The sequence below is a fragment of the Botrytis sinoallii genome (assembly GCF_014898435.1).
Source record: "Botrytis sinoallii strain Bc 23 chromosome Unknown BSIN_020, whole genome shotgun sequence".
Lineage (NCBI taxonomy): Eukaryota > Fungi > Ascomycota > Leotiomycetes > Helotiales > Sclerotiniaceae > Botrytis > Botrytis sinoallii.
In genome coordinates this window covers 585,712-612,787 of record NW_024066047.1, presented here as the reverse complement: position 1 = coordinate 612,787, position 27,076 = coordinate 585,712, and the positions used below count along the sequence as shown (strand labels likewise).

Here is a 27,076-nt window from a genome sequence, read left to right as displayed (position 1 = left end):
AAAGGCTAATTACATTGATATTATATATCGGAAAAGGATTAGAAAGATACATTGCTAGTCAAATTGTATGGATAGCTATAAAATACAATATTATCAGTCTTTAGCATTATAAGGCATTACTGAAAAGAGCCGGTATTAATTTTACAGCTGCTTTTACCTATAACACTAAGTTTGTGTTGATAGTTAACAAAGTAATTATATTAATAATAATAGATATATAAAGTATTTATAATGTACTCTTTAAAAGATAGCTTTTATAATATATAAAGAAATAGAATTAGCCTATAGTACTCTTATAATTTGTTAATTCATTTCTGATTGAGAGATGTGTGTGTATAAAGTTTAAGGGAATCATAATATAGGATTTTCCAATTATATATAGTACTCCCCAGGGATCGCCATTTTCCTTAATTCTGTATACTCTTTATCTTGCTGAGCTTTTCAATTAAGATAGAGTATAGCATTTCGGATATGCTGATAATATAGCTATATATTATATATCTAAGGATCTATTTATGAATATATATATGCTTTATTGAACTGTTTAATATATTCTATAATAAGAAGATTAGAATAAAGTCTTTTTCGTTTCGAAAAAGTTTGAGCTTCTTTATATATCAAGAAAACATAAAACTATAAATCCAGCTATAAGGATAAATCGGGATCTAATTATTATACTAATCCTTTTAGGATTTATTAATAGAGTATAACTGATCTTATACTAATTTAGTGTCTTTTTCGATCAGCATTTAATATTCTTATAGTATATCAAAACACACACTGCAAAAGCTATATGTATTACATTTTATATCCGATCAATAGTTTATACAATCCACAAACCATCTATAGCCTGCCTGCGAAAAGCAATCATTATTTATATACTCCCTGTTATCCTTTTTGGCTTTGAAGTATAGTTCGATGGGCTATATAAATAATACTTAAATGCAGATTATGTTCCAATTGGTATTGGGATCAAGAAATATATCGATCTAGTCAGCAAGACGATTCATAATGTAGTATAAAAAGCTTTACCCATCTATAAGACAATCCCGATAATTACACTTCTCACAAAAGCTGGTCTCCCGGTTGAAATTGTTGCACTAAAGCAAATCAGATTGAGATTTGTGTTTCAACTTTAAATAATAAATATACAACACCTATTTGTAAACCAATTGAAGCCATGCATTAGAAAAAGAGAACAAGGTATAGGTATATTAAAAGATTCTATTACTAGATTGTGGAGAATGGGATAAGCAATCCCTGCAACCGAACACCCTAAACTCCTATGGCCGTATTTTTTCCCTGAATGTCACACTGATTTAATTAATAATATAAGTAAAGAGAACGCTGCGGAAGCATTTAAAGATTGATAAAACCTAATTTCTTAAAAAGATTACTCTGTGTTTTTAGATAGATCCGAATAATACAATAAACGCAATTATTGTATAGAATACAGTTTTGCGATCTATTGCAATAAGCAATAGATCGATAACAGCTATAACCGCGTACACGAATAGTCACACGTCTTTGATGCCAAGGCGATCGGCGTGTGGCGGGGATTGGAGCGCCTCCTGAACACTATCAAATGCCCTTATCAAGGCCGAATATGGCTATATATTGATAGCATTTTAATGATCTAGGAAATGCAAGGAAATATTATTGATTTCTTTTAATAGGCCTATTATAAATGCTATCAAGCAATGCAATATTATAATGTTGTAGTCAAGTGGTTCTCTGGGTATATTGAGATAGAGGATAACAAGATAGCCAATCATCTTGTTGATCAGGGTATAACTGGATTACTTGATTCTGGCTTATTGTATCTCTCTATTGTCAGCAATTCTCGCTTTATTCTATATACCAAATGTTGGCATTCAGAAAATAAGTAGTGAAATATAAAAAGAAATCTGATTTCCGAAATATATAATGTATGAAAGCTGGTATATAACATTTTAGAGCCAAAAAGTCTCAAACTTCCTTATAAAATATTTGTCATGGTACGGGTAAAGACTTATATTGTACCATAAGGGTAGAAGAGCTATGGAAGAGTGAAGCCCTACTTATAGGAAGTAGGGCGCGCTAGTATTCTGTGCCTGAGGCACGAAGGCAACTACAGATCATGTAGTTGGCGCCGTGACAGTACCCCCCGCTCAAGGCGATCGGTCCACGATCGCAATACCAATTAACCTTCTAGAACACAAAATAACACTAAAATACTCTAATTTCTACTATTGGATTAAAATGAACTTTCTTAGGAGTAGTAATCAATTGACGGAGCTTTTTAGGTCTGCCTCGGCCTCGATTCGGGGGTGCGCTTGGTGTAAGTACTAGCGGGGGATCAGGAGTAGTAGGTCTTTTGAAACCCACCCAAGCGGGCGGTTCTGGCTTATCTGGATTTGCTAAGTGGAAAGCGATGATCGTGTCTTCCTGGCCGCGAAGGTCTTCGGCAGGTTGCCAGGATGCTGGGTGATGTTTCCATTTGACCTGGTAGTGAAATCCGTCCTCATTATGACAGTCGAGTAGTTTATCGAATTCCCACCGCTCGGTTTCTTCGTTCGTTTCGTCGTCTCTTTCTAGGATGCGTCCTTGGTTCCGGCGGGATTCAGCATTGTTGATCGTTTCTTGACCGGCTAATCCGGGTGAGCGATGGAGTGGTCGGAGTAATGAGTTGTGGAATACTGGAAAGATCTTGAAACTAGTGGGAAGCTGGAGTAGACAGGCTCGTTTGTAAACTTTGATGATCTTATAGGGGCCGTCCCATTTGTCATCGCCTTTCTTCATCGGTCGATTGGTCTTCATATTCTTAGTACTAACCCACACTCTGTCACCCTCTTTGTACAGAGGAGCATCGGTGCGAGTCTTATTAGCGTAATCTTCATATTTCTGAATGGACTGAGCGGCTAGGGCTTTCAATTTTGTTAGAATAATATCAAATCGATCCGTGATCTCATTGGCCTTCAGGAACTCGCGCCTGCGTTGATATGACAAATTCGGGGGAACAGGTGAGGAGGGCTCAACGCCAAGGCGTGGATGAAAACCGTAGTTAGCGAAGAATGGGGATATACCAGTAGTCTCCGAGGTTGTATTATTGAGCGCAAACTCTGCGAGCGGAAGCCAATCGTACCAATCGTCTTGATGAAAGTTCATAAAAGCTCGAAGGTATTGTTCTACCATAGCATTTATTCTCTCTGTTTGTCCATCGGACTCAGGGTGGAACGAGGAGGACCGTTTCAAAGTGATCGATAGGCGTTCGGATAGGTGTTTCCAAAATTCTGATACAAATTGCGAACCTCTGTCGGATATAATGTTATCGGGTGAGCCGTGTAAACAGTAGACTTTCTCAACAAACCGATCGGCAAGCTCCTCTGCAGAGAGTCCTACGACCGGAATGAAATGACGCATTTTCGTCAGGCGGCAAACGACTGTGATGATATGTTGATACTTCTTACCGTGGTGTTCGCTGATTGGTAGCGGTGTGATGTAGTCAATGGAGATGTCGGACCAGGGGCGAAATGGTACAGGCAGAGGTTTTAGAAATCCGGGTGCGGCAAGGCGGAAGGCTTTGGTTCGGAAATAGAGTTGACAGGCTTGTATATAAGTTTCGATTTCTCTCGACATATTGGGCCACCAGTATGTGCGGGAGACAAGGTCAATAGTCTTAACTCGGCCAGGGTGCCCGGCGGGTCCGGTGGAGTGCGTTCGGTATATGATCTGGGTGCGGAGTTCAGCGGAGGGGGGGACGAAAAGGCGGTCGCGATAGAAGATTTTACCATTGATCAATCTACAATCTTGGAGGGCGATTCGGAGGTCTTTTCGGATAGATAGTGGCCAATGGTGGGCGGCTGAGTTCCGAAGGGTTTCGCGTATGATAGTAATCAATTCAGATGATTTGTATGCTATATCGATGAGATCGTCGATCGGCTTCTCGGTGTCGGGAATGATTATACCCATGGGGGCTGCGATGAGGTCGATGTCATTGTTAACTTGTTGGATGAGGTCTTTGAGTACGGCGTTATCGAACACTTTTTCTGGGAGAACTGTCTGTAGGCGATTTTTGATCCGGTCGTCGTTGGGATCGGCGTGAGCGGGGCGGTCTTCTGCCTTTCGGCTCAGTGCATCAGGGCGAACTGCCTTATGGCCAGGACGGTATATGATACGAAAGTTGAAGCCAGATAGGAATTCAGCCCATCTAGCTTGTCTTTGATTCAGCATCTTTGTCGATATAAAGTACTCTAGATTCTTATGATCAGTAATGATTTCGAATGGCTCCTGGGTTCCATATAGTTCGGGTCTCCATTCTTCTAAAGACTTGATGATAGCTAGTAATTCCTTATCGTAAATCTCGTAGTTGCACTCGGCTGCGCTATGTTTCGAGGAGAAGTACGCAACCGGGCGTAGTCGGCCCTCATCGTCATATTGAGAGAGCACTCCGCCCGCAGCCCAGTCTGAAGCGTCTGTTTCAACGACTGTGCGGCGGTGGTGATCAAACATTGCAAGAACTGGAGCGGAGGCAAAGGCATGCTTCAGGTTTTCAAAGGCATTCTCTTGATCAGCAGTCCAATTCCATGTATTCTCTTTTTTCAACAGGCGGTTTAAAGGTTCCGTGATTTTAGAAAAGTTGCGAATGAAGCGTCGGTAGAAGTTGGCGAACCCTAGAAAGCGTTGGAGGTCTTTTAGCTTAGTTAACGACTTCCATTCGAGGATAGTCTTAACCTTGTCGGGGTCCATCTCGATACCACCAGGAGTAATGATCAGGCCGAGGTACTTCGTTCTCCTCGTTTCGAACTCGCATTTGTCAATGTCAATTTATAATCCAGCATCAATGAGTCTCTGAACAACTTCGCGAACTTGCTTTCGATGATCTGTAACATTCTCAGAGTAGATCAAGATATCGTCTAGATACACTGTACAATTCTTATCCAGGAGATCAAAAAGAACATGATTGATATAGTTCTGAAACGAGGCAGGAGCATTGCAAAGGCCGAAAGGCATCACCAGAGATTCGAATAAGCCGAAACGAGTTGTAAAAGCGGTCTTCCATTCGTGACCTTCCGCGATCCGTAGTTTATTGAACGCAGCGATGATATCCAATTTGGTATAAACTTTAGCATAGCATAAGGCATCGAGGGTTTCTTTGATCAGTGGCAGCAGATAACGGTTCTTAATAGTAACATTGTTCAGTCCACAATAGTCCTGGCAAATTCGAACGCCCCCCCCGGGCTTTGCAGCTAGGAGGAGTGGGGCGGCCGATCGGGAGCGGGATTCGCAAATGAATCCTTTATTTAGGTTATTATCGAGCCATTTGCAAACGACTTGGAGCTCGGCTGGGGACATTGGGCGACCTTTGTTGTACGGGAGCTCTTTACCTAGCATAATCTCGATCTTGTGATCCCAAGAGCATCGTGGCGGAAGCTCGTTGGCAAGGGAGGGTAAAAACCCAGCGAACAGATCGCGAAGCCAGGGTGGTAGCTTGCTCTGAATCTTTGTTGTAGATGGTACAGGTCGGTCGGTCTTTTCCATAAACTTCTTGATATCGCTTTCCATGATACTGCGACATAGTTGAATAGGATCGTTTGTTACTATACAGTATAACTCACAAGCTTTATCTAATTCATCCCAGGTTACTTTTGTGATATAAGCTTCCTGATCTTTACAGAATTGAACAAAGCTATTAGCTGTGAGGAACTTTATATCGTTTATTTTCTGTCGGATATTTCGTAAGACGTTAATCGATTCCTTAGAGGGCTTCTGTAGCGATAGGGGATTCAATAAGGGTAAAACGTTTTGGTTTCGTAGCAGTCTTTTGTGTATCCTAGAGCCTGCGATGATCTGCGCTGGGGCCGGTTTCAGAATCGGCCGGTTTGATATCATCTTGACGCGGGTCTCTGTTTTTCCGTTGATTCGGTGAGTGTAGCAGCGGTTTGAGTCGGGTGGCATTGGATCAGCAGAATCTATATTGTAGAGGTTTCTATCAGTATTCTTCTCTACAGCTGGAGTTGGAGGATTGTATTCCAAAAGTATCGATTGGTCTTGGGATGAGAAAGAGGGAGTCTGGAGACTTTCGTTGATGACTTCTTCAGCAAAGGTACGATATAGGGTTGAGATAGATTTTTTCGAAATAGACTTCAAAATAGACTTCCTAACGGGTATATGTAGTATTGGATTGAGCACTGTGTCTACTGGGGTCGGCATATCGTTACAATCGAGGACAACAGTTGCAGCAGAGTTAACTAGGTAGCAATATCTGGAGCAATACGTGGATGTGAACTTAAGAGTTATTATTACCCAATTAATGGTAGGGTTATGGCGCTGAAGCTATGGAAGACCAAGGATCATAGAGTTTGTATCGGAAAGATTGGTAATATAGAATAAGCCAATTTCTTTATGATTATTAATCCGTAGATCTAACAGTGCATATTGAGATAGAATATCAGAAGTCCTTCTATCTGCAAATAACAGGTTGCGGGTAGTAGGGAAGGGACGTATAGGGATACCAAGCTTGGATATAAGGGTTCTATCTATAAACCTATATCCCGCGGCTCCACTATCTACTAAACCAATGAGTGGGATGATCACGTTAGGCGCAAGGAAAATTTCCGTTGAGATTTTAAGAGATTTGCTATTCATTATTCTAAGATACAAAGAATCCCTAGATATAACCAATCTCTTAATCCACAAAGGCAAACTTTCCACAAAGAACCTCGATTCGCAACTATGAATCGAGATTAGTCTTTTAATATACTTAGCTGGGGAATTGAATTTCCGCTATCATCCAAATGTACAAAGCCTTCGACAAATCCGCCCAGATCTCTGCTACCAGTGGGGACTGGAGAGGCGTATCGAAATGATGCCGCGGCAGTCGGGAAACGATTAGCAGGCGGGAATGTATTCTGGTAAGTAGGGCTATAAGCGTTACGATAGGATCCAGGGTTGTAATAGTGATCGGTAACGGGAAAACAATGGACATTCAAAGCGTATTAGTTCATAGCAAGAGAACGATCGGGGTATTGTATGATTCCTGAATTGGTATTATATTTTGTATCATTACATCGCTTTTCTTCACAGTTGAATTTGATATAACCAGGCTTTTTGCAATAAAGGCAGAGGCCAAGATCTAGACATTGTTCTCTATTATAACGTAATAAGAGTCGCTAGCCTTGGCGAGCAGCATCCAGTTGCATAGGATCTCCAGAGGGATTAGGCGTAGGTATTACAGCAGCGATAGCAGGCTTCTTTCATTGGGTTTTTTCTGATCGCTAAAGTTGGTGCCTTGGTTCTTGCATTGATTATCAAGATGAATCTTCTCCTCTAAGTTATTGTAGATGCCTTGCTACCAGACTACTTACATGTCGATATCAGCGACAGAAGGTTTATTGGAGCGGTTAACTAAAGCATCAATTAATTCTTGTGAGACTTTGAGTTTAAGATCAGCGACTTATTATTCAACAGTCTTCTTGCATTTGATAACGAGCTGCTTGAATTCAATAATAAAGTTATCAAATAGGGTCTTCTTTATTTTATATTTATCATAATCCATAAAAGCTTTACATAAGAAATCTAGAGTTTGATATTACTTATTTAATTCACACCAGATGCCTGCTACAATACACCATCTAAAGGGCCAAAGGTTGGAATTATATATATTATCTGTAATTGTATCAAAGTGTATCTGATTATTTGTATAAGCAAAGCCAGAAAGTAGGCTAGCAAGAAATATAATTTTCTGAAACTCTGATTCATTTTCGTAATCTGTGGTTAAGCAGCGATTGATTGTACTACAAAAAGTCATATACTGATCTTGGCGCTTTGCAATATCTTGCTCATCACCACTAAACTTTTCGGGAACGGTGAAATACTTGCAACGAGGTGAAGCTTGCGAATTATTATGAATAACAATCTTCAATATCTCAATTGTATCTTTCAATTCGACAATCTTTGATTAAGCATTGATAGCTTGGGTCTGAGCAGCGGCAGCTTGGGCTTGTAATGAGCCCGCGATCGATTCGATCGATTTAAACACAGCTTGAGCGACAGCGAAGTGTACAGCATTTGGGTTATTGAATAGGTCTGTAAAGGGAGAGATATCGGTTTCGGCAGAGTTGAGAATGTGGTTCAAGAAAGGAATTGTGGAGGTAGGCCAGATACAGGTGTTTCTAATACAGATACTTGTTCACTCATCTTTGGCACTTTTTGAGGCTCAAAATATTAGCAACAGGATGTACAATGGATCAACGGTAGGTGCGATCGACACAATCAGAATAAGGTGTTGATAGGGCTTTGAAAATAAAATGGGAAATAAAACTGTAATAACTTATTTGATAATGGTATAAACTGTTATAATACGGATAAAGACTTATATTATACCATAAGGGTAGAAGAGCTATGGAAGAGTGAGCCCTACTTATAGGAAGTAGGGCGCGCTAGTATTCTGTGCCTGAGGCACGAAGGCAACTACAGATCATGTAGTTGGCGCCGTGACAATATTATACAGATTTATAGTGATGCGAACCGAATATAATGATTTTATAGCTTATCATATCAAATTCAATTACGAAAATAATAAAAACATTTGTATATATAAAATCGAGAAAAGCCTATTACACTTCTTTCAATATCCAATCAATAATCAGATATACAATAACTAGCTGTTTATATTAAACCGATTACAATCCGAATAGGACATAATAGTATATATCAATTATGTCCTGTGATTACAATACAGTTTTACTAACCTTCTCACCAAATCCAGATTCTATATTAGAATATACTCAAACCATATATAATTATATAGATATCAATCTATTCCAATACCCCAAGAATAAGTTCTCCACCCCAATCAATTTAAAACCCATACCAATCAGCTATAAACACTCTAAGCACTCTCCCGATCGATAGTGGTCGATTTGATTATCCGCCGATATTCGGACGATATACAAAATAAGATCTTTTAGAATAGAATTACAAACCCTTAGACAGAACAATCACAGGATTGCTATGAGCAATACTGAACAGGGGAATATTAAAGGTAATAAGCCTCTGATTAACTAACATTACATTATTATAAGCAGCTAGAACGCTAGCGGCCTGTAGGCCCACTCCTTAGTACATCTAGAATACCCCTTGGGAGGTCAGATATTAGACGTTAATCATTATAAATAAAAAAATAAAATAAATAAAATACATATACTCAACTCAAAGAAATCCATCATATATTTTATTCTTTACTTTTTATCTTATCTTTCTTATCTAAGATTATTATTCTTCTTTATAAGTTATTAATTAAGATTAAAGATTAAAAAATTAAGATTAAAGTCTATTGATTATAGGTTTGTGAGTTATTTTGTTTTTAGGTGTTTGAGATATGAGATGAGATGGGATGGAATGAGATGGGATGAGATGGAATAAGATGAGATAGGATAGGATAAGATGAGATGGAATGGAATAAGATAGAATAGAATGGGATAGAATGGGATAGGATAGAATAGGATGGAATAAAATGAAATGAAATGAAATAGGATATTAATAGAATATTAATAGAATATTAATAGAATATTAATAGAATATTAATAGAATATTAATAGAATATTTAAATAAAGATTAGATTTGATTTAATTCGAGTTCTTTGATATAAATCGTAGAGTCAATTTTAGTTATAACTTCAATCCCTCAACCTTAGCTATAGATACTCTGGAATTTTCTCATTTTTTTCTTTTTTAATCTACATTCGCGCTCTCCCTTCTCGATAATTTCACCTTTTATTTTTTGTTTTTCTTATTTGTATTTTTATATTCATATTCATTTTATACTTTTCATTTCTTATTTATTTTCTTATTCTATCCCATCCCATCCCATCCCAACAAAACAAAGCAAACAAAACACTCCCAACAATCTCCTCGCACCCATATCACATTCCAAACCAGATCGTGATTCCCGCGCAAGCGGTCTGGGTGTAGACGGCGAGAGGACAGAGTTTGACGAGCAGATTGAGGGTGCACGTGGGGTAGGTGTATTGGTATGTGTAGTTAGGGGGAGGGAGGGGGTTAGTTTGTTTATTTAGCGGGATGGGAGCACCAGGAGGGAGGATGAGAATAGAGGGAATGGGGGAGAGGGGAAGGGAAGAGAAGGGAAGGATTTACTAGTGGCACATTTTGGGGCGAGAGATGGATTGAGGATGTGATGTGATAGATAAATAGATAGATGAAGCTCGAGGAAGTAAGTAAGCTTACTTTTATATTTCAATTTCTGTCTGACTTTGAGATGTAGTGAAGTGATTATCTGATGGGAAGATGTGCGCATATGTGGATGCAGTGTAGGCAATAGTATTTCCCGTATTTCGTATACGGGTTAGTTTAGTGGTGCGTATCGAATTTTTTCGAAATATGTACGTATGTGGTATAGAATTCAATATCATGTAATTATTCAATACTATTAGCAATATGCTGAAATATTAGAATCCAATATAAAATATATATTTCTATTCAAATTAGGCTAGAAATAAGGGATTCTCATTTAATTTGAAATAAGGAATGGAATTTTATTACTTAATTAGGATAGGAATGTATATTTTATATTGGATTCTAGTATTTCAGTATATTGTTAGTATTCTTTAGGTATATGAATATGTACGAGAGTGGTATAACCTTCTTTCTATATGTACTAGCTGCAATATCAATATGCTAATACGCGCTACAGTTTCACTGTAGTATACTATTGCCTACACTGTGTGGATGATTTTCCTAAAAAGACACAAATCATGAGGTGTATAGTAATGGTAGTAGTAGTATATCCAGAATTTCTTATCTGCTCATCTGCAAGTATACAAACCAGCTTGCGCTTCCATACAACTTTCATTGAAGCATACTCTCGCGATTAATATTTAAATATCATTCCAAGATTACTTGATATCTCCCACGTTGTCCATCATACCATACCACATGTAGCACAGTCCTTTATATAACTCAGAACCGAGATATCATCTCATATGTAAAAATCTTGCTTGTTGTTTCAAGTCCCCTTATTTGTTGTGCTTTTGGTTGAAGAAAAATTTGCTATACGCAGTTATGTATGTAGATATGTAAATATGTAGATTGTGTGCGAGTATGTTTGGGCTGGAAGTATATCTGATCGGCGGGTTGCACAAACATACGCAGTATGTATTTCAAAGACAGGAACGAGAAAGATTGGATGAGTGGACTTTGTTGAAGAAGGATTGAGGGCTGCTGAGCCGCTCACTGGAGGGTGCTTGCTATTCGAGGATGATCATGAAGGACGGCTACTTGCCGATGAAGAAAGGAATATTTCAATCGGGTTATTTTGCATGGTTGTTTTGTTTGGCTTGGGTTCTCTTTGGTAGATTGGTAGATTTGGAGGAGATAGCTGGAGAAAGTAGATAAAGCAAACGGACTAACGAGCTTTCTTTACTGGAGAGTATACCCAGCCTTGCTGATGTAGATACGATCTCTCTACATATCAAAAATTCTAATCAATCAATCAATCAATAAATCAGCAAGACGATTCTTCTCTCCCAGAAAAAGGAGACAAAAAATAGGAGTAGCGAAGTAATTTCATGCAAGGTCCCTTGACACAAAAACCCATCTACCAAAAGCAGTCCAAAGGAAAGCAGCAAGCATTATCTAGAACCTCATTCGGAACCTTGCACAAACCTGAAACTCGCGTAATTTCCTCTCTGAAGAGTGGATCTACACCGCTTTTTTCCTTTTTGAGTGATCGAGTGATGAGGAATAGAATGAAAAAAAAATTCCTGGTTGGTGAAAAGGGTGGCTGCATATTTCATGGATGGAATTGTGAATTGTGTGTTGGTGCTGGAGGAAATGCATGTGTTGGCACCACAGAGCGAATAATGAAATAATGCAATGATGAATACGGGACAGAATACTTGGATATCGTATGAAAGATAGATTCCTACTCATTTCTTCATAACTGTTTGTGAACTTTATGATGATTTCTCATTGGACAATTGGTGTTATTTTCGAGGTACCTACGAGTACCTACCTAGGTAGATTTAGAGAGATGGATGGATATACTAGGGACATCGTAAATCGTGATAAATGTAAATGCGTAATGCGTAATGCTATCCAGTAAGAGCGGTGAAGGGGGGACTTTAGCTTCATCTTCTATTTAGCTAAACGCATCTCTCTAAGTTGCATATGCATAAAGTGATGAAGCCAGTCGGAGAATTTCCATCCCAACGATTAATATCCAAATGGTGAAAGAGCAAGCTTCATCTGTACTATTTATGGCTACCTGGTACCTTGACGCTCCTAGATCTGTTGGCTGTTATTGGTCTGGAATTTGGATGGCGATTGGTACATGTACGGAGTAGAGGATAGCTTGCAGCTTGTAGCTTGTTGCTTGTCATCTTGTAGAAGGTTCTTTTTTTGGAGATTCAGTTCCTTGCAGGTGAACCCATGGAGATGAATGAGTGCAGTATCTAGGTTCTGTTCTTTTGCTATGTTGGAAGCTAGATGGCTAGATGGCTCGCAGAAGAGTCTGATGGTTTCATTATTTGTTGTAGATACTTTATCGGAATAGTCTCAATAAATGTGAGTATATATATTCCTCTTCAATGTAATTTTGTAGCTTCTTGATAACTCCTTCTAATGGTATTTGAGAATTGTTATTATTAACTCAACCCTTCATAACCGAGGTTACCCCACTACATATACACTTACTTGAAACATAATCATAACAATAATCATCTTACATAGTAGAACTAATACATTCATACATTCATACATTTATACATTAATCCGTCATACACATCCTTCACATACGCACCAATACCAAACTGTCATACCAAAATAATTCTACCAGTCTGTCGTGTACATCGTATCAAACGGGAACGCTCTAGCTTCTTACCAAGATATCAGCCTTTCTCCGTCCCATTTCCCATTTCTCTCTAATCTTCCCCCAAATGCTCCTCACTTCTCACTTCCCACTCTATCTGTGCTGCCACGTATCTTTGCAGGTCGCTCCATCCAACGCCAAAATATGCAAGTACAGGCGTTCCGCATCGAAAAGATCGTAGCTTGTGCATTAAACCCTCCAACTACATTGCTGCACGACGGGGGAGCGATAATTCCAAGTGTCCAAGTGTGTCGGGGTATTGCATATTACTTACATGTCCATTCGAAAAGAGAAGAAGAGGTAGCGTAGCTTCCATCATCAAAACCTCCTTCTTGATCTTTTCCACGCTCGCCTTTTCTGCATTGCATCTCTTCCAACTTTCCAGATCTTGCAAGAATTCCAATTTCCTAGAATGTGGTTTTGTTCCTGAAGACACAAGATTCTTTTTGATATTTTTTCTTGTATACGCTCATTTTCAATTGGGAACAGCAATTCCCTATCTTTTGAATCGATTCCATTCGAAATTTTCCGTACACAGAAACGTTTTTATTTTTTCTGGTTTTCCTTTTTGCCGTTGTTCTCCCACATCAACATACGAAAGCTTCCTTGCAACATTTCTCCTCAACCCCCCTCTCCCAAATATCATCTGTACAAAACACATCTGAGAGACGTCCATCGGTCACCGCCTCTCGTGTACAAAGACATTTTGTTTCAGGTGCAATTGCGCCCATTGAAAAGGGAGTCGAAATGTTTTGTACTCATTCAAATCTCTCTCTTGAAGGATTAAAGGGTTCTCGGTGATTTCTTCGTGTGTTGAGCCTGCTACTAGGAAGGCCAAGTACACTTGCAATTGGCTGCCAGGTCATTGTTGCTTCACGTCAGTGAGAACTTAATTGTATTATATCTGGTCAGTGAATGGGTCAATTGTTTGAATTGATGTACCTACCTACTCCTGTGGATTTGGGAAGATTTGTTTGGTTGAGAATGTTTTGTTCTGACGAGTTGTAGTATACTTTTGGTGTGTAATGTGGATATCGTCGTTGATTGATTCATTCGACGTTGGGAAATATACTAATTAAAATTAAAATTGTCCTCTCGAGAAGTAAAGACGAGAGAAATAATTCAATCGGATTATTCGGTCCTTTCGATCCTCTGTCCTCTGTCTTTAATTGATTCACTCGGCTGGGCGAATCCATCTTCTTCACACTCTTCAATTCTCCACGATATTCGATTTTTATTTGGCGCCTTGTCCACACACAATCAAAGCATTTGGACGCACTCGAATATCCATAGGAGCGACTACAATATTGTGAAGATACGACTGGAAGGACTTTTGTTGAAAGGAGGCGGTCTGAAGGATTTTTGTTTATTTGGGGTTGCTGAAGTGAATTCGAATTATTTTGACTCATTTGAATCACGCTCGCTGTCGAATTTTGCAAGACCTTGTTGGATACATCACAAGATCGTGTCGTCGAAATCTTTGCTGGATTTATCCTCTCTATATACGAGTCCACCAGAATATCCTATCACTGGTGCTGTTTAATTGGTAGTCTATACTGCTCTTAATTCTTCGCGGCGACGCGCTCTCTCTCATCACGCAACCAATACTATATCGAGCCGATTCACAATCCGGCCATTGGTTCTATCGCCAGCCTTCTTCATCGAGAGCCTCTGTTTTTGCCTCTTGATCTTTTGTACAAAATTTCACATCCACTTCCACGCAATTCCACATTCACCACTCATCACAATGGCATCCTCAGAGGTCGACACAAAGTTCCTTGGCCAATTTGCCAAAAACATTCAATTGGACCACCCACTGCTGGCTCAAAATCTGTTTCAGATTTTGGGAAATCTCACCATGCTCTCAAAAATGGTTGTGAAAGCGCGAAAACTCAGACGACTCGACACAACCCGTGATACGAAGTCCGTCGAACTATACACTCGAATTATCTGGTATGCGAAAGAAGGTTTGAAAATTCTAGAACAATACGTTCTACCGCTAGTGGCAGGTTTCGGAGAGTTAAAAGTCCTCGTTTACAAACTGAGAGCGAGTTATTATCATCTCTATGTTCTCTTCCACAATACTCCTGCGATCACTCTCAGAACTCCCAAGATCTCTACTCCACCTGGTTTGACATCTCCACGCTACAAAGAAAAAGGAAAAGGGATCGACAATACCCCACCGCCAGACCCACATCGTCCATCCAGCATCCAACTTACCCACGCTCTCGAAGGTGGACCCGTCGGCGGACCACCCGTCTCTTTCTCCAGTGCCAGACATCACAGGAAGTTTTCTCATCCCCGCTCACGATTACCGTCCCTTCGCAACCCAATGTTTCGAAGACGCATCCATCCTTGCTGATCGCCAACTATGGGGTTCTCACCCTCTGCGCCTCTCTGTCAAAGTCGAATACACAGCATTTATATATGATTGTCTGGATGAAGCGAATCGGTCGAGAGAACTGGCCCGGAAGACGATTAGCGAAGTCTATAATGCGGACGAGGGAATGGACGATGATATGTTTGAAGATGCGGCAGAATTAGTGAGTATTCTGGGGAAGATGATGAAGAGGGGTTTGAGCACAGGCACGAGCGCGGGAACTAGTACAGTGGGGGCCAGTGGAAGTGATGAAGGTACTGTGAGGGGAAGGGGAGGGGAATCGGAGAGAACACCGAGATTACACGGGGATACATTACCGCCGATGCATAACCCGATATGAGATAGTTCGGACCGATGACGAGACGGGACTTTTGGACCGTACTGTACCGTCACCATCCAAGATTTTACTTCTTCCCTCACCACGCAAAGATTCACGAATGATACCCACCCCCCGATTCGAAATATACCAGATCCGATATCCCACTCCCATAACTTCGAAACCGAAACAAACACCCAATCAAACCGAACCAAACCAATCAAAAGAAGAAGAAACACAACCACACAACAAAAATATAACCCGGAGGAAAAAGATCCGTCTGTAGCTTTGTTTGATTAAGCTACTGCAAAGATTCTGCGCACGTATCCATATGTATGATAATGATGATGATGAGAGAGAGAGTGATGGATATGGTATTTGATACGAAAGGAGAAGAAGTACGTGTACGATTGATTGTTTATTTGTTGGATTGATGGATTGATTGAATATTGAATAATTGAATGATTGAATCATTATATACCCATGAATACGAGTGATGCGACGGGCATTGTATGCGGTATTTGAGTGAACGAGATAGATGATAGGTGGTTGAGTTGGGTTGGAGGTTGGAATTAGGGTTGGAATTGGGGTTGCTAATATAATTATGATGATGATGATGATTTTGAAATGAGCGATGAGCGATGAGCGATGAGTTGGTGAATGTGTCCGATTTGATTTGATTTGATTTGATCTGGGCTGGGCTGGGTGAATTGATTTGATTTACTAGTATGAGAGGGAGAGAAACGAGGATAGGTAGTGTATGAATTGAATATCTATCTAAGTAGGTACCTATTCAATTTATGAAGTTTTGGTGTGCGGATATAGATAAGGATAGGTATGTATGTATTATATTATATCATATCATATCATATCATAACATATCTCACTCACGATTAATGAAACGATACAGTTTTCAAATCCCTATACATACATATAAAAGCTCTTCAATATACCCATCATAAGTACAATATGAATTGTTTCATTCATTCACTCCTCCTTACATCCATCTATTTCCTCATTTCTCCTCACATCCATCCAATCCCCACTCCTCCTTCCCTCTCCATAACCCTCCATCTCACAATTTCGATCCTCCCCCCGGTCTCTCCAATCCCGCTTTCTCAAGTCCATTCTTCATCTTCAATTGGTAATTCTTGACGAGTTGTCGGATGGACAGATCGAGCATGACATCTTCGCTGCCGCCGGGGATGCGGGCGCCGGGGATTTCGCGGAAGATTCCTGGGGAGGGGTGGGGGTGTTAGTTTTGGGGTATTTGGGGAAGTTTGGTTTGGAGAAGGGGGGATTGTGATTGGGATTGCAGATCAAGGAAAAATGAAGGCAACAAGAAACAAAAACAAAGAAAAAGAATAACAAACGTTCCACCACCTCCCCCATCCCACTCTTCGTATACCCATTCCCCCCGAAAAGCAACACCGCAGTCGACGCACAACTCTCCAACACCATGCCCGCCCTTGCCTTCGCCAACGCCGTCAAGCCACCCAACTCCCGATCCGCATCCTCCCCTTGCAACTGCGTCATCATCCACGTGAACCCTTCGATCCAAGCCCAATGACTCTCGAGCTGCGCACCACACCGCGCCAAGCGATTCCGCACCACCGGCTGCTCCATCAGCGGTTTCCCAAACGCCTGCCGCTGCAGCACGTATGCAAACGCGTGATGCAGCGCCGTGCGCGCAATCCGATTCACGGAAATCGAGATGCTCAGCCGCTCGTGGTTGAAATTCTGCATCATGTATTTCATGCCCGCTCCTTCGTTTCCGATCAGATTCTCCCGCGGCACCCGCACGTTGTCCAGCTCGATAAATGTCGTCCCTGCGGCCGTCTGTCCGCCCACTTTGATCCGACGCATCGTCACCCCCGGATACTGTAGTAGCGGGACAACCAGAAGCGAGAGACCTCCTGGACCCGGCCCACCCGTCCTCACAGCCATGGTAGCGTAATCAGACCAGAGACCATTCGTGATCCATTTTTTAGTCCCGTCAATGATCCATTCCGCTCCATCATCGCTTTTCCGCGCGGTGGTTTCAATAGCGCTGACGTCGCTTCCGGCGCCGGGTTCCGTAATCGCGATACAGATTCTTTTTTTCCCGGTGAGGAGATCGGGGAGGAAACGGGCTTGCAGGGCGTGCGAACCGAATTTTAAGATGGGGGGAACCCCGAAGGCGAACCCGGTGGTTATGGCGCCGGAGGGCCCGAGAGACCCAGAACGATGCATTTCATCCGTGAATATTAGGGTGTGCATGTAGTCGAATTCTTCGACGGGGAGATCGCCGGGGAGATGCGTGATGCCGATTTCTTTGAGCCATTTTACAGGGAGAGGAGAGGGAAGATTGGGGATGAGGAAGTTGGCGCTGGCGAACTTTTGGTAGAGATTGACTGGATGTGTTGGTTAGTCTTGTTTTTTTACTGAAAGTATATATTTGGTATGTAGAATTGGAGATTAGATCAAGGGGCAGTATGTACCGGGTACATCTCCCTCTTTTTCCCAATCACCTGCTTCACCCAGTAATTCGGAAACAAGCGCTTGACATGTTTTTTGCCATTTGCGGTGTGAAGCATTGTAATAAGGAGATGGTAAACCCATGAGCCAAGGAGGTTCAGAGAAGGGAATTGGAACTGAGGAAGACATTTCTTTTGAGACAATTTCAACAAAGCGTGATCTGAGTATTCTAAGATGTTGTTATTACAAAACTATAAAAATATATGGAGGCTATGTGGAATAATTGAGAAGTCCTAATAAGTAGGTAGGTATATATTGAAAAGTATGGGGAATTAGAGTAATGCGGGGTGGAGGCGGGTGTTTGCCGCATGAACCGAGGCTTTCATGGGTAAGGAAGGGTTGAATAATTGTTGATCTAGACTCACGTGAAATTATATATAGACAGAGATTCTCTATTCTGATATTAATGTTTAAAAGTTTGTGAAGAGAAAAAATTTCATACAGATAATGGAAGAAGCTAATTCTGGCAGAAACTCATACTCTCATATGAGTAAAAGGCTACCCACGATCCAGTTATCTAGCTTCCTATCAAAATAGCGGTCGCGAAAGGGCAGCCAAAAGATGTTTCAGTGACAGGATGCTTATGGTGCAAATACATGTAAAACAATGCATGAGATTTTCCTTGCCGAAGTTTTGACAATTAATTTTATTGTATTTGCTGACATAACTGAAGATCTTGAGAGCATCCTACCAGCCAGTGGAGAGTCCTTTGCATTTGTTCAAACTTGATGGAGAGATTCCGTAAGCGAAACTTCCGTCTATCTCTACTGATGTCAAGACCAAATTGACATTATATCTCGAGAAAGATGCAATTACCGTATGTAACTCCCTAGTGCTTTAAGAACCACCTATTACATATAGTAATGTTTGAAATATACCCCTAATTCAATTCCTTCTTCCTTGCATGCCCTGATCAAATCAAATTTGCACGGACGATATTGTGAAGGATGCATACCGAGCCACGTCAAGCTGATGTACTTGAGATCAGGAGCATATCTTTCCTTCTGTCTGACTAATGCCGCAACTGCCGCAAATGACATGTTATCAAAAGAGTAACAGTCTTTCAATGTGAGATTTTGGAGACTTCGAGGGATGCGCTGTAAAAAGGCTCTTGTGTGATAAGCGTCAGTATCGTCACCACTGTCCGTCTTTGCAGATGTGTTTTTGTTTATTGAGTCATCAAGAATAACTCCAGCACTCACAACAATCTCCTTTAACTTTGGGAAGTCTGCAAATGAGCCGGGTCGACCGAAGGATCCAGTCTCAACCAAATGGGGGCGTATGTATTCACTTGCCACTCCGGCTTCAATGAATTCGAGTGTCTCCTTACTGGCCATCAAACCTTCAATCATCTCCGTGGAACAAAACGGAACCCTGATGCTGGAGTGCTCTAACGCAAATCTGCGAAGTGATGGACAGGCGCTCAGGAGTCTTCTCAAATTTTCAGGGTGGAGCACACTACGCTCAAATTGCAGGTCCTGGACCCGAGAAGTAAATGTTTCAGGAATGCTGAAGGGAACTTCCGGGGAAAGATCATTGGCATCTTGAACGACGAACTTCTTGAGTGATGGCAGTTCAAGACGATGTACAATTTTTGAAAGTGGTACATCATCATGTGAAATGTTCTTTATTGACATGGATGTCAATTTAGACATGGAATATGGCGAGATTTCATGTTCCGATGCTCTCTGCTTTGTCTGAAGTGCTACTGCGTGTGCAAACATAGGGGCGAAGAACTCTGCAGTAGGGTCAATGGTACCTGCATTTCCACGACGCTTAAAATTTCCCTGGGACATATGAATCTCCTTCAGATTGGGGAGAAGACAGACAATGAATGCAAAAATACCGTCACTACTCGGTGCCCTGCTATTCCCCAATCCAAGGATAGCTTTGTACCAGAGTTCTGCTTGTTTTTCGCTGGCGCTGGCCTCGATGACCTTGATCCGAATGAGATTAGATAAGGCGTTAGCGGGATCGGATCTATGACCTAGGTTGTTATAGAAGAGTCTCCAGATCGATGAGAGTTGTGCAGGAAGCAACCGCACGCACTGAAAGGTTTTTGGGAATTTCGCAAGATCAGGGCGATTGACTATAGTGCGAAGGAAGAGGTAGTGGCGAGGATCTTTTGGACAAATTAAATCAATCTTGTAATAGAAGGTGATTGTAGAATACAAATAAGGCGTAGCAACTGTGTTGAGCAGATGGCAAGTCTTGCAGAGCTCGCGTGCATCACTAAACTCACAGAATTCAATGATCGCATTGAGAAGTTCGTTGGAGAGAGCGAAAAGTGGCATCCTGAAATGTTGCTTGATTATTCGAAGTTATCTTGGAGATTTCACAGTAGCTGAAATGTTGTCAAACTGTCTCATAAAAGATCTGAGATTTGATGTTGTGGGATGTAGAGAGTGTTAAATGGATAAAAAAGGAAGCCTGGTACGGGCCCAGTTTCCAAATCACTAGGCGAACGTATGGCATCCGGTCGATCAGCACTACCATAACCGTACAATAATCGTTTTGGAGGTGAATGAACAGAAATGAAGACGAATTCATCAAACTTGCAAGATTTGATACGGCTCTGTCCATAGATGGCTTACCAATCATCATTCCAGGCTATTCAAATTTTTGTATTTCGACATCAGATCTATATTGAATGGTTTAGTAGTCAAGCTTTGTAGCTGGGGAGGAGGATTTCTAAAGGGTAGAGTACTTACGAAGACCATAAAACCCAAAATATTGAACCCTGATAAAGGTGAGCTGCATCGCAAATTATCAAAATAGCCTCATCTCAGAATCAAAAACAAAAGAACGTTTATTTATAGGCTCTCCACGACTAACTACTTTCTCCATTCTCCGTGATATCTCCCGATTCATCCATACCCTTCGTTTCTTCCGGGCATTTCATCGTAACTCTCCACGCCGCAATTCCCCTCCTCCCAATTACCCTCGTGATCGTACTCCAGAACCCATCATCCCCAAAATCCATATCATCCAGATTGAGATGCTTTTTGTATGTGAAAATCTCCTCAAAGTACAGATCTGTCTGATTTGCCGTATATTTATCTAGGAAAGTGGCAGATGTGGGTGCGATAAGATAGGTAGCTTCTGTAAGCTCTTCTCCGGATTTGGGAAGACAAGTTGCTAGTTTGCTGACCTCTTCTATCATGAGCTCTCCTCTGATGCCCATGAGATCATGAGTGTCGAGCACTTCATTTTTGCCGTTCAGTAGCCAAATGGGTGGACTATAAGTTTTCCACCAAAAAGCGTGAGTGGCGTCTAATTGTTTGCTCAAGAAGACTTGAGTTGGGACAACTCCTCCCTGATGGTATACACCCATCGAAAGACCCAGTAAAACATTAAAGGAAATCCACAACCCAACCCAGATACGCAAAGAAATTCCTGATTTGGGTAATCTTACAGATGACAATATTAAAGGAATGGCTGGAAGCAAGAATCGTGCCTCCTGGTGTTTGAAAAATGAAAGAACAACTACACCCGAGATAGCAGAGCAAAGTCGAAGAGGAGCCACAGGTCGTAAGAAGAGAAGTATTGTGGCAGGTCCCAATAATTGTGGGAGATTTATTAGACTATGTTGATACCATGGATGTAGGCCGTGAAGCGCAAGATTTTCCGGTGCGAGATTATACTTTAAATTATTAAATGGTGTAATTGTTGGATGGGAGAAAAGATAGGACCAAGTGACCGGGACTTTGGCGTAGAAGTTCGTATCCAAAGAGATTGCAATAAATGTAGCCAGGAGACCGAAGAGGATCATCGAAACGAGCGAAAAAGGCCTAATCAAAATCAGCTAGGGTAACACAGGTGGGTCGAAAAACTTACTTTCTCTTGAAATGTGGTAACAAACGAAGACCCGGGATGAAGAGAAAGGCGGGAAAGGTAATGCGATTAAATACCCCAAAAACCACAACGAAGGCAAGAATTCCGCATAATGATACCGAAGTATGCTTCTACGACAATCAGCTTCAAATTCCACATTTTAACACATTCTCCGCTTCCTCCTACCTTAATTGCCGTGATTTTTTGTATCAAAATCAGACTCCATGCGACTGCCAACGTTTCTATCGAGTTCGAGAATGTATGTGTTTGATATGTCCAGGTAACGTATGAAGATGCCACAAGTAAGACTGCAATTTTGTAGTGTCTTTTCGATTCAGCCAATTCCCAAATAGCCCAATCTCCAAGCACAAAACTCAAGGTCAACATCAACAGTCGCAAGGCGAAGAACACTGCTATCGGAGGAATTTCCCCATCATTTCCATTTCCTATCCAGAGCCATCGAAGGAGGAGCATCGGCAGACCATATATAGGCCATAATGGGAAGACACTTCGAATCGGATTTTCGGACGTAAATTCCCAGGTTAACTTGACAGGATAGCTGAAGATTTGACCTGCGGGTTGTTAGCAGAGATGCTTTGTAGATTGGATTTCATGCAAGGAGCCCCCCTTTACAGATGTGCCGACTGAATATATCTGCCGGAGCTAAGGGGAAGCTACATTACGAAATAATATGAAACTTACCAGCTATAACCTCTGGACCTTGAAAGTTCTCATCGGGATGTAGATAACTTGGAGAGAGGGCAAACCAAACTCGCAAAAGAAGAAGAAACAAGTATGCACGCCCGAAGAAAGGCATTTCTGATATTTACCTAGGGCATACGTTTGAAGAATGAGAATGTGAAGAAAAGTTGGGTTAGATTAAAGAAGTATTCGCAAACGCGATAAAAGGATAATAACAGAGAAAGAGGTCATTGGAAATGGGACGAGAAAACCAAAGGACACTCCAAACACTGATGGGTATGAGAAGTGTGAGAAATATGGGTTGTTGGATACTTTTTCCAACGGAAACGGCTGGAAAGTAAAGTCGCGTTACCTCTACCTTTTATTTTTTTCCACTTTCAAGGATGGCATTGGGGGTATGACGGAGATCAGCAATCTCGGAATGACAGGAGATTTGGAATGGGCTGACCAATCGTATTCATTACCGAAGATATTGCTCCTTTCATTCCGGATGCAATTTGTCGTGATGATACACGATACTGTGTACTTTTCCATTCAGCTGAGAAATCATTATATCCTCAATAATGAGTAAAAGGGGTAACGATGAGATGATGAGATGGAGATGGAGAAGATGATGTTACACGAAGACAGGTCTTAGGTACTATGTATGTAATAAGTACCTAGCATCCCTAGTCTCCGGTAGCCTCTCGTGGATATCCTATGATTATTACTAAAAGTACTAGCATCACCTGCATCAAGCTTTTCGGCTTTTGATTAACCTTTATTGAATGGGTTTCAACCAATTCGAACTCTTCACAGCTCGGAGACAATGGAGGCATAAACTCCACGTCCACCTGCATTGTTTTATATTTTGGAGATGATTTGTATTTGCATAGATCAGTAGATTGGACGTAGAATGATAGAGCGATGATTAACTCTCACTACCTACCTAGGTATCAAAAGAACAACAAATATTCGAGGAATCAGCTAGAACAAGATTATTCACTTGGCAACATAGATAGTACCTAGGTAGGTACTCTAGTCATACCTAGTAAACTCCTCGACTTCTCGAGCTTCTCTTGATGGAATCACCGACCGAGTCGAATGCTCTACATACCTTCCTTGTGTGAGCATAGCACATTATTTCTTCTCTAGCTTCCAGATCTAGTTCATCGAGTTCCTACCTGATGCATGATAGCACCACATACATCACGTGCTCTGCTCGTCATGCTGTGCGCGGAGTTGAACCAGAAACCAGACAAGGCTGAGAACCCATAGAAAAGCCACTCTTTTCTACATGTAGTACTCCGTACTTTAACTCTGACTCTGCCTCTGCCTCGTCCTCCCAATCACAAGAGGACAGTGCACATTTAGATCCAAGCTTCACCGACTCGAACAGAACAGAACATCTCAAGGCTTCCATCAGGTAGCGCTTACTTGGACTGATGATGAGGGAGGCGCTAATCCAAAATAGACGCTGCTTGCTATGGATTGACATGGTGCAATGCAAACTGTACAATGCAAAAGAGGCCAAGGGTGATTGATTGTTAGGTAGCTGTAGATGCTTTGTTATTCTTCCAAACTATGATTCCTGTCCTATGACATGGTCACCAGTGACTCAAACGTTGGTGTTTAGGCAACCGATCGTCTATTCACCGTATAGAAGGCTACTACAGCTACTACAGCTACTTCCCTAGCCTTCCCTAGCCTTCCCTAGCCTTCCCTCGCATTCCATTTGTGCCAATTAAACATGTCAATTAATCATGTCAATTTTTTCATGTACCGTAGTTACAATTCACTTTCGAGACTCTGATACTGTTATGCTGTGATTGATGACTTTTGATTGACTTTGGGAGACCAACGCAAAAAGACACTAGCACGTACTAAAATACTTAATACATGCCTAGTAGTAATACGCTTTTTGAGCCAGGATTTTTGCAGGCTAAGCGACTACAAGGCCTGACATAAAGGCGCCTTCAATTCCCATTCACATCCTCCTTCTCATTAACACATACATCCAACAACTTAACAAACAGCTCTACACAACTCAACTCTACAATCTCACCAACACACAATAAACCCTCATAACCACCACCTTAACACAGATAAAATAATATCGTCTTTCAAAATGTCTGAAGGTACCGCCACTACCATCAAGCTCGTCAGCAACGACAATGTTGAAGTCACTGTTGGTAAGTTACCCCGCCTACTATCCAACCCAAACTCAACCCGCAGACCGAGTTCAACAATGAATGCTAACTTTTATCAATAGAGAGATCTGTTGCTGAGCGCTCCATGTTGATCAAGAACATGTTGGATGATCTTGGAGATGGTGTTCTCGAGACTCCTGTCCCAATCCCTAACGTAAGTTTCTCTGACATCATTTCACCTTTATTCTCATTGAACCTTAAACTGATAATTCTTTCTCTTTACAGGTCAATGAAGCTGTTCTCCGCAAGGTCATCGAGTGGGCTGACCACCACAAGCACGACCCTGCCCCAACTGCCGATGACGATTCTGATAGTCGCAAGAAGACTACTGATATTGAGGAATGGGACCAAAAGTTTATGCAAGTCGATCAAGAGATGTTGTTCGAGATCATCCTTGTAAGTCATATTCTTTGAAACAAAGATACTTGATCATTACTAACAATTTACCATCAGGCTGCCAACTACCTTGACATCAAGGCTCTTCTCGACGTCGGATGCAAGACTGTCGCAAACATGATCAAGGGAAAGTCTCCAGAGGAAATCCGAAAGACATTCAACATCACCAATGACTTCACTCCTGAGGAAGAGGAGCAAATCCGCCGCGAGAACGAGTGGGCTGAGGATCGTTAAGCATATATCTTAACAAAATAATTACCACGAATTACCGTATGATACCATCACGAATTGGGGGTTGTTCATAAATGTGGGGTGATGGTTAGCTTCAGTAGCATGGGAGGAGTTCTCTGATTGTTTCTGATTACCAACCGAAAGTCCAGGTTCATACACTTTCATGGCGTGGGGGGTCTATTTCCTAGTTTTTTCCATTAGGGTTTACAGTGTGTATGTACACACATCGGGTGGGCGTTTTATGAGGATACTGAAGTGTAGACGGAGGATGTCAATAAAGGATATTACATAGACAGTCCACACTCAACCATACAGGTATCGCACAATTGCACTGGTTTTCAATATTACATTATGTCTTCTTTCATCATGTGAATTTGTGATATTGTGGATACAAGCTGATGGAGGTAATGTTTCTTTCCAAGCTTCTTCAAAATGTAAGTTGCTCCCTTTAAGGAGAAGTTCTAAATTATTCTTTCTGCTATAGATATTACAATTCCACTTCTTATTCTTCCCATTCGCATTCGCATCCTTGATCTCAATCTCATTCTCATTCTCATAAACATCAAACATCAAGTTTTAAACCAAATCATTACAACTCTCTTTACTCTTTACCTATCTAGGTGGATAGGTAGATGTTCTCTCTCTCTCTCATATATATAGTCTCTTTCTCTTTCTCTTTCTTTCTCTCATACAAATATATATACAAACACATATACATATACACATACACATACACATACACATACACACACATATATATACACACATATATATACACACACATATATATACACACACATATATATACATATACATACATATATACAAACACATATATATATATACATACATGCAAACACACATCTTAATTATCTCTCCTTCTCTAAATACAAGGGTTGCTTGTGATTTATAAGCTTGATGTGATGTGATGTAATATTATTTGGTTTGGGTTGGTTTTGATTTGATTTGGTGAGGGGGGAGGAGGGAAGGGGAAGGAAAGAGGGGAAGGGTTCAGATTTGTGTGTGTGTGTGTGTGTGTGTGTGTGTGTGTGTGTGTGTGTGTGTGTGTGTGTGTATGTAATGTATGGATATAACAATATATAGCAATAGTTGATATAAATAAAGTATAATACAGTAAGTAAATCACAGGATACATATATGAAAAATTCCAGAAGGATATCTTTTCCTATTCACCTAGATACCTCCATCTATCCCCCTCCAGCTATCATGAATTTGGAATTCTACATACAAGTTTGTATACCTAGGACATTATATTTTATTATTAATTGATTTAATTTATTAATTTTATTTTATTTTATTTTGAACTTCATGTTTTCCCTGCGATGAGAGATAATTAATAATCTAAGTATATATAATGAATATAACTAGATAAATAAATATTATAAAGAAAGAAAGCAAGAAAGAACTTTTTATTGATTTCTCTTCTCTCTCATCTCTCTCGATTTCAATGTTAACTACTAAGGTACACTTACCGTTCATTCCTCTCCATCCCTCTCTTCTTCTTCTTCAATAATTGTTCTCTCTTTCCCCATCTCTTAATTTCTCCCCAAAATCTCTTATAATCATCCTCTTCTTACCTAATATTTCCTCTTATTTCTCCCATCCCACAGATCACGAGTAACA

General features: G+C 40.8%; 5 protein-coding genes across 5 annotated transcripts; 2 read left to right on the top strand and 3 right to left on the bottom strand.

The window, feature by feature from the left end:
* Positions 1-14,614: 14,614 nt before the first annotated feature.
* Positions 14,615-15,587, top strand: EAF02_009594 (uncharacterized protein; the record flags this gene model as incomplete). Its single annotated transcript, XM_038905642.1, has 2 exons — positions 14,615-15,065; positions 15,139-15,587. The coding sequence occupies 2 exons, from the start codon at positions 14,615-14,617 to the stop codon at positions 15,585-15,587; spliced, it is 900 nt and encodes a 299-aa protein (XP_038754700.1).
* Positions 15,121-18,209, bottom strand: EAF02_009593 (uncharacterized protein; the record flags this gene model as incomplete). Its single annotated transcript, XM_038905641.1, has 3 exons — positions 15,121-16,799; positions 16,937-17,956; positions 18,044-18,209. The coding sequence occupies 3 exons, from the start codon at positions 18,207-18,209 to the stop codon at positions 16,639-16,641; spliced, it is 1,347 nt and encodes a 448-aa protein (XP_038754699.1). The 3' UTR covers positions 15,121-16,638.
* A 722-nt stretch (positions 18,210-18,931) lies between these two features.
* EAF02_009592 (uncharacterized protein) lies at positions 18,932-20,374 on the bottom strand (the record flags this gene model as incomplete). The annotated part of the gene is made up of 1 exon (XM_038905640.1): positions 18,932-20,374. The coding sequence occupies one exon, from the start codon at positions 20,372-20,374 to the stop codon at positions 18,932-18,934; it is 1,443 nt and encodes a 480-aa protein (XP_038754698.1).
* A 536-nt stretch (positions 20,375-20,910) lies between these two features.
* On the bottom strand, positions 20,911-22,731 carry EAF02_009591 (uncharacterized protein; the record flags this gene model as incomplete). Its single annotated transcript, XM_038905639.1, has 4 exons — positions 20,911-21,871; positions 21,918-22,045; positions 22,101-22,486; positions 22,617-22,731. The coding sequence occupies 4 exons, from the start codon at positions 22,729-22,731 to the stop codon at positions 20,911-20,913; spliced, it is 1,590 nt and encodes a 529-aa protein (XP_038754697.1).
* A 1,992-nt stretch (positions 22,732-24,723) lies between these two features.
* Positions 24,724-25,435, top strand: EAF02_009590 (uncharacterized protein; the record flags this gene model as incomplete). Its single annotated transcript, XM_038905638.1, has 4 exons — positions 24,724-24,787; positions 24,868-24,959; positions 25,031-25,201; positions 25,259-25,435. 4 exons carry the CDS (start codon positions 24,724-24,726, stop codon positions 25,433-25,435), a joined length of 504 nt encoding a protein of 167 aa, XP_038754696.1.
* Between the last annotated feature and the right edge of the window lie 1,641 nt (positions 25,436-27,076).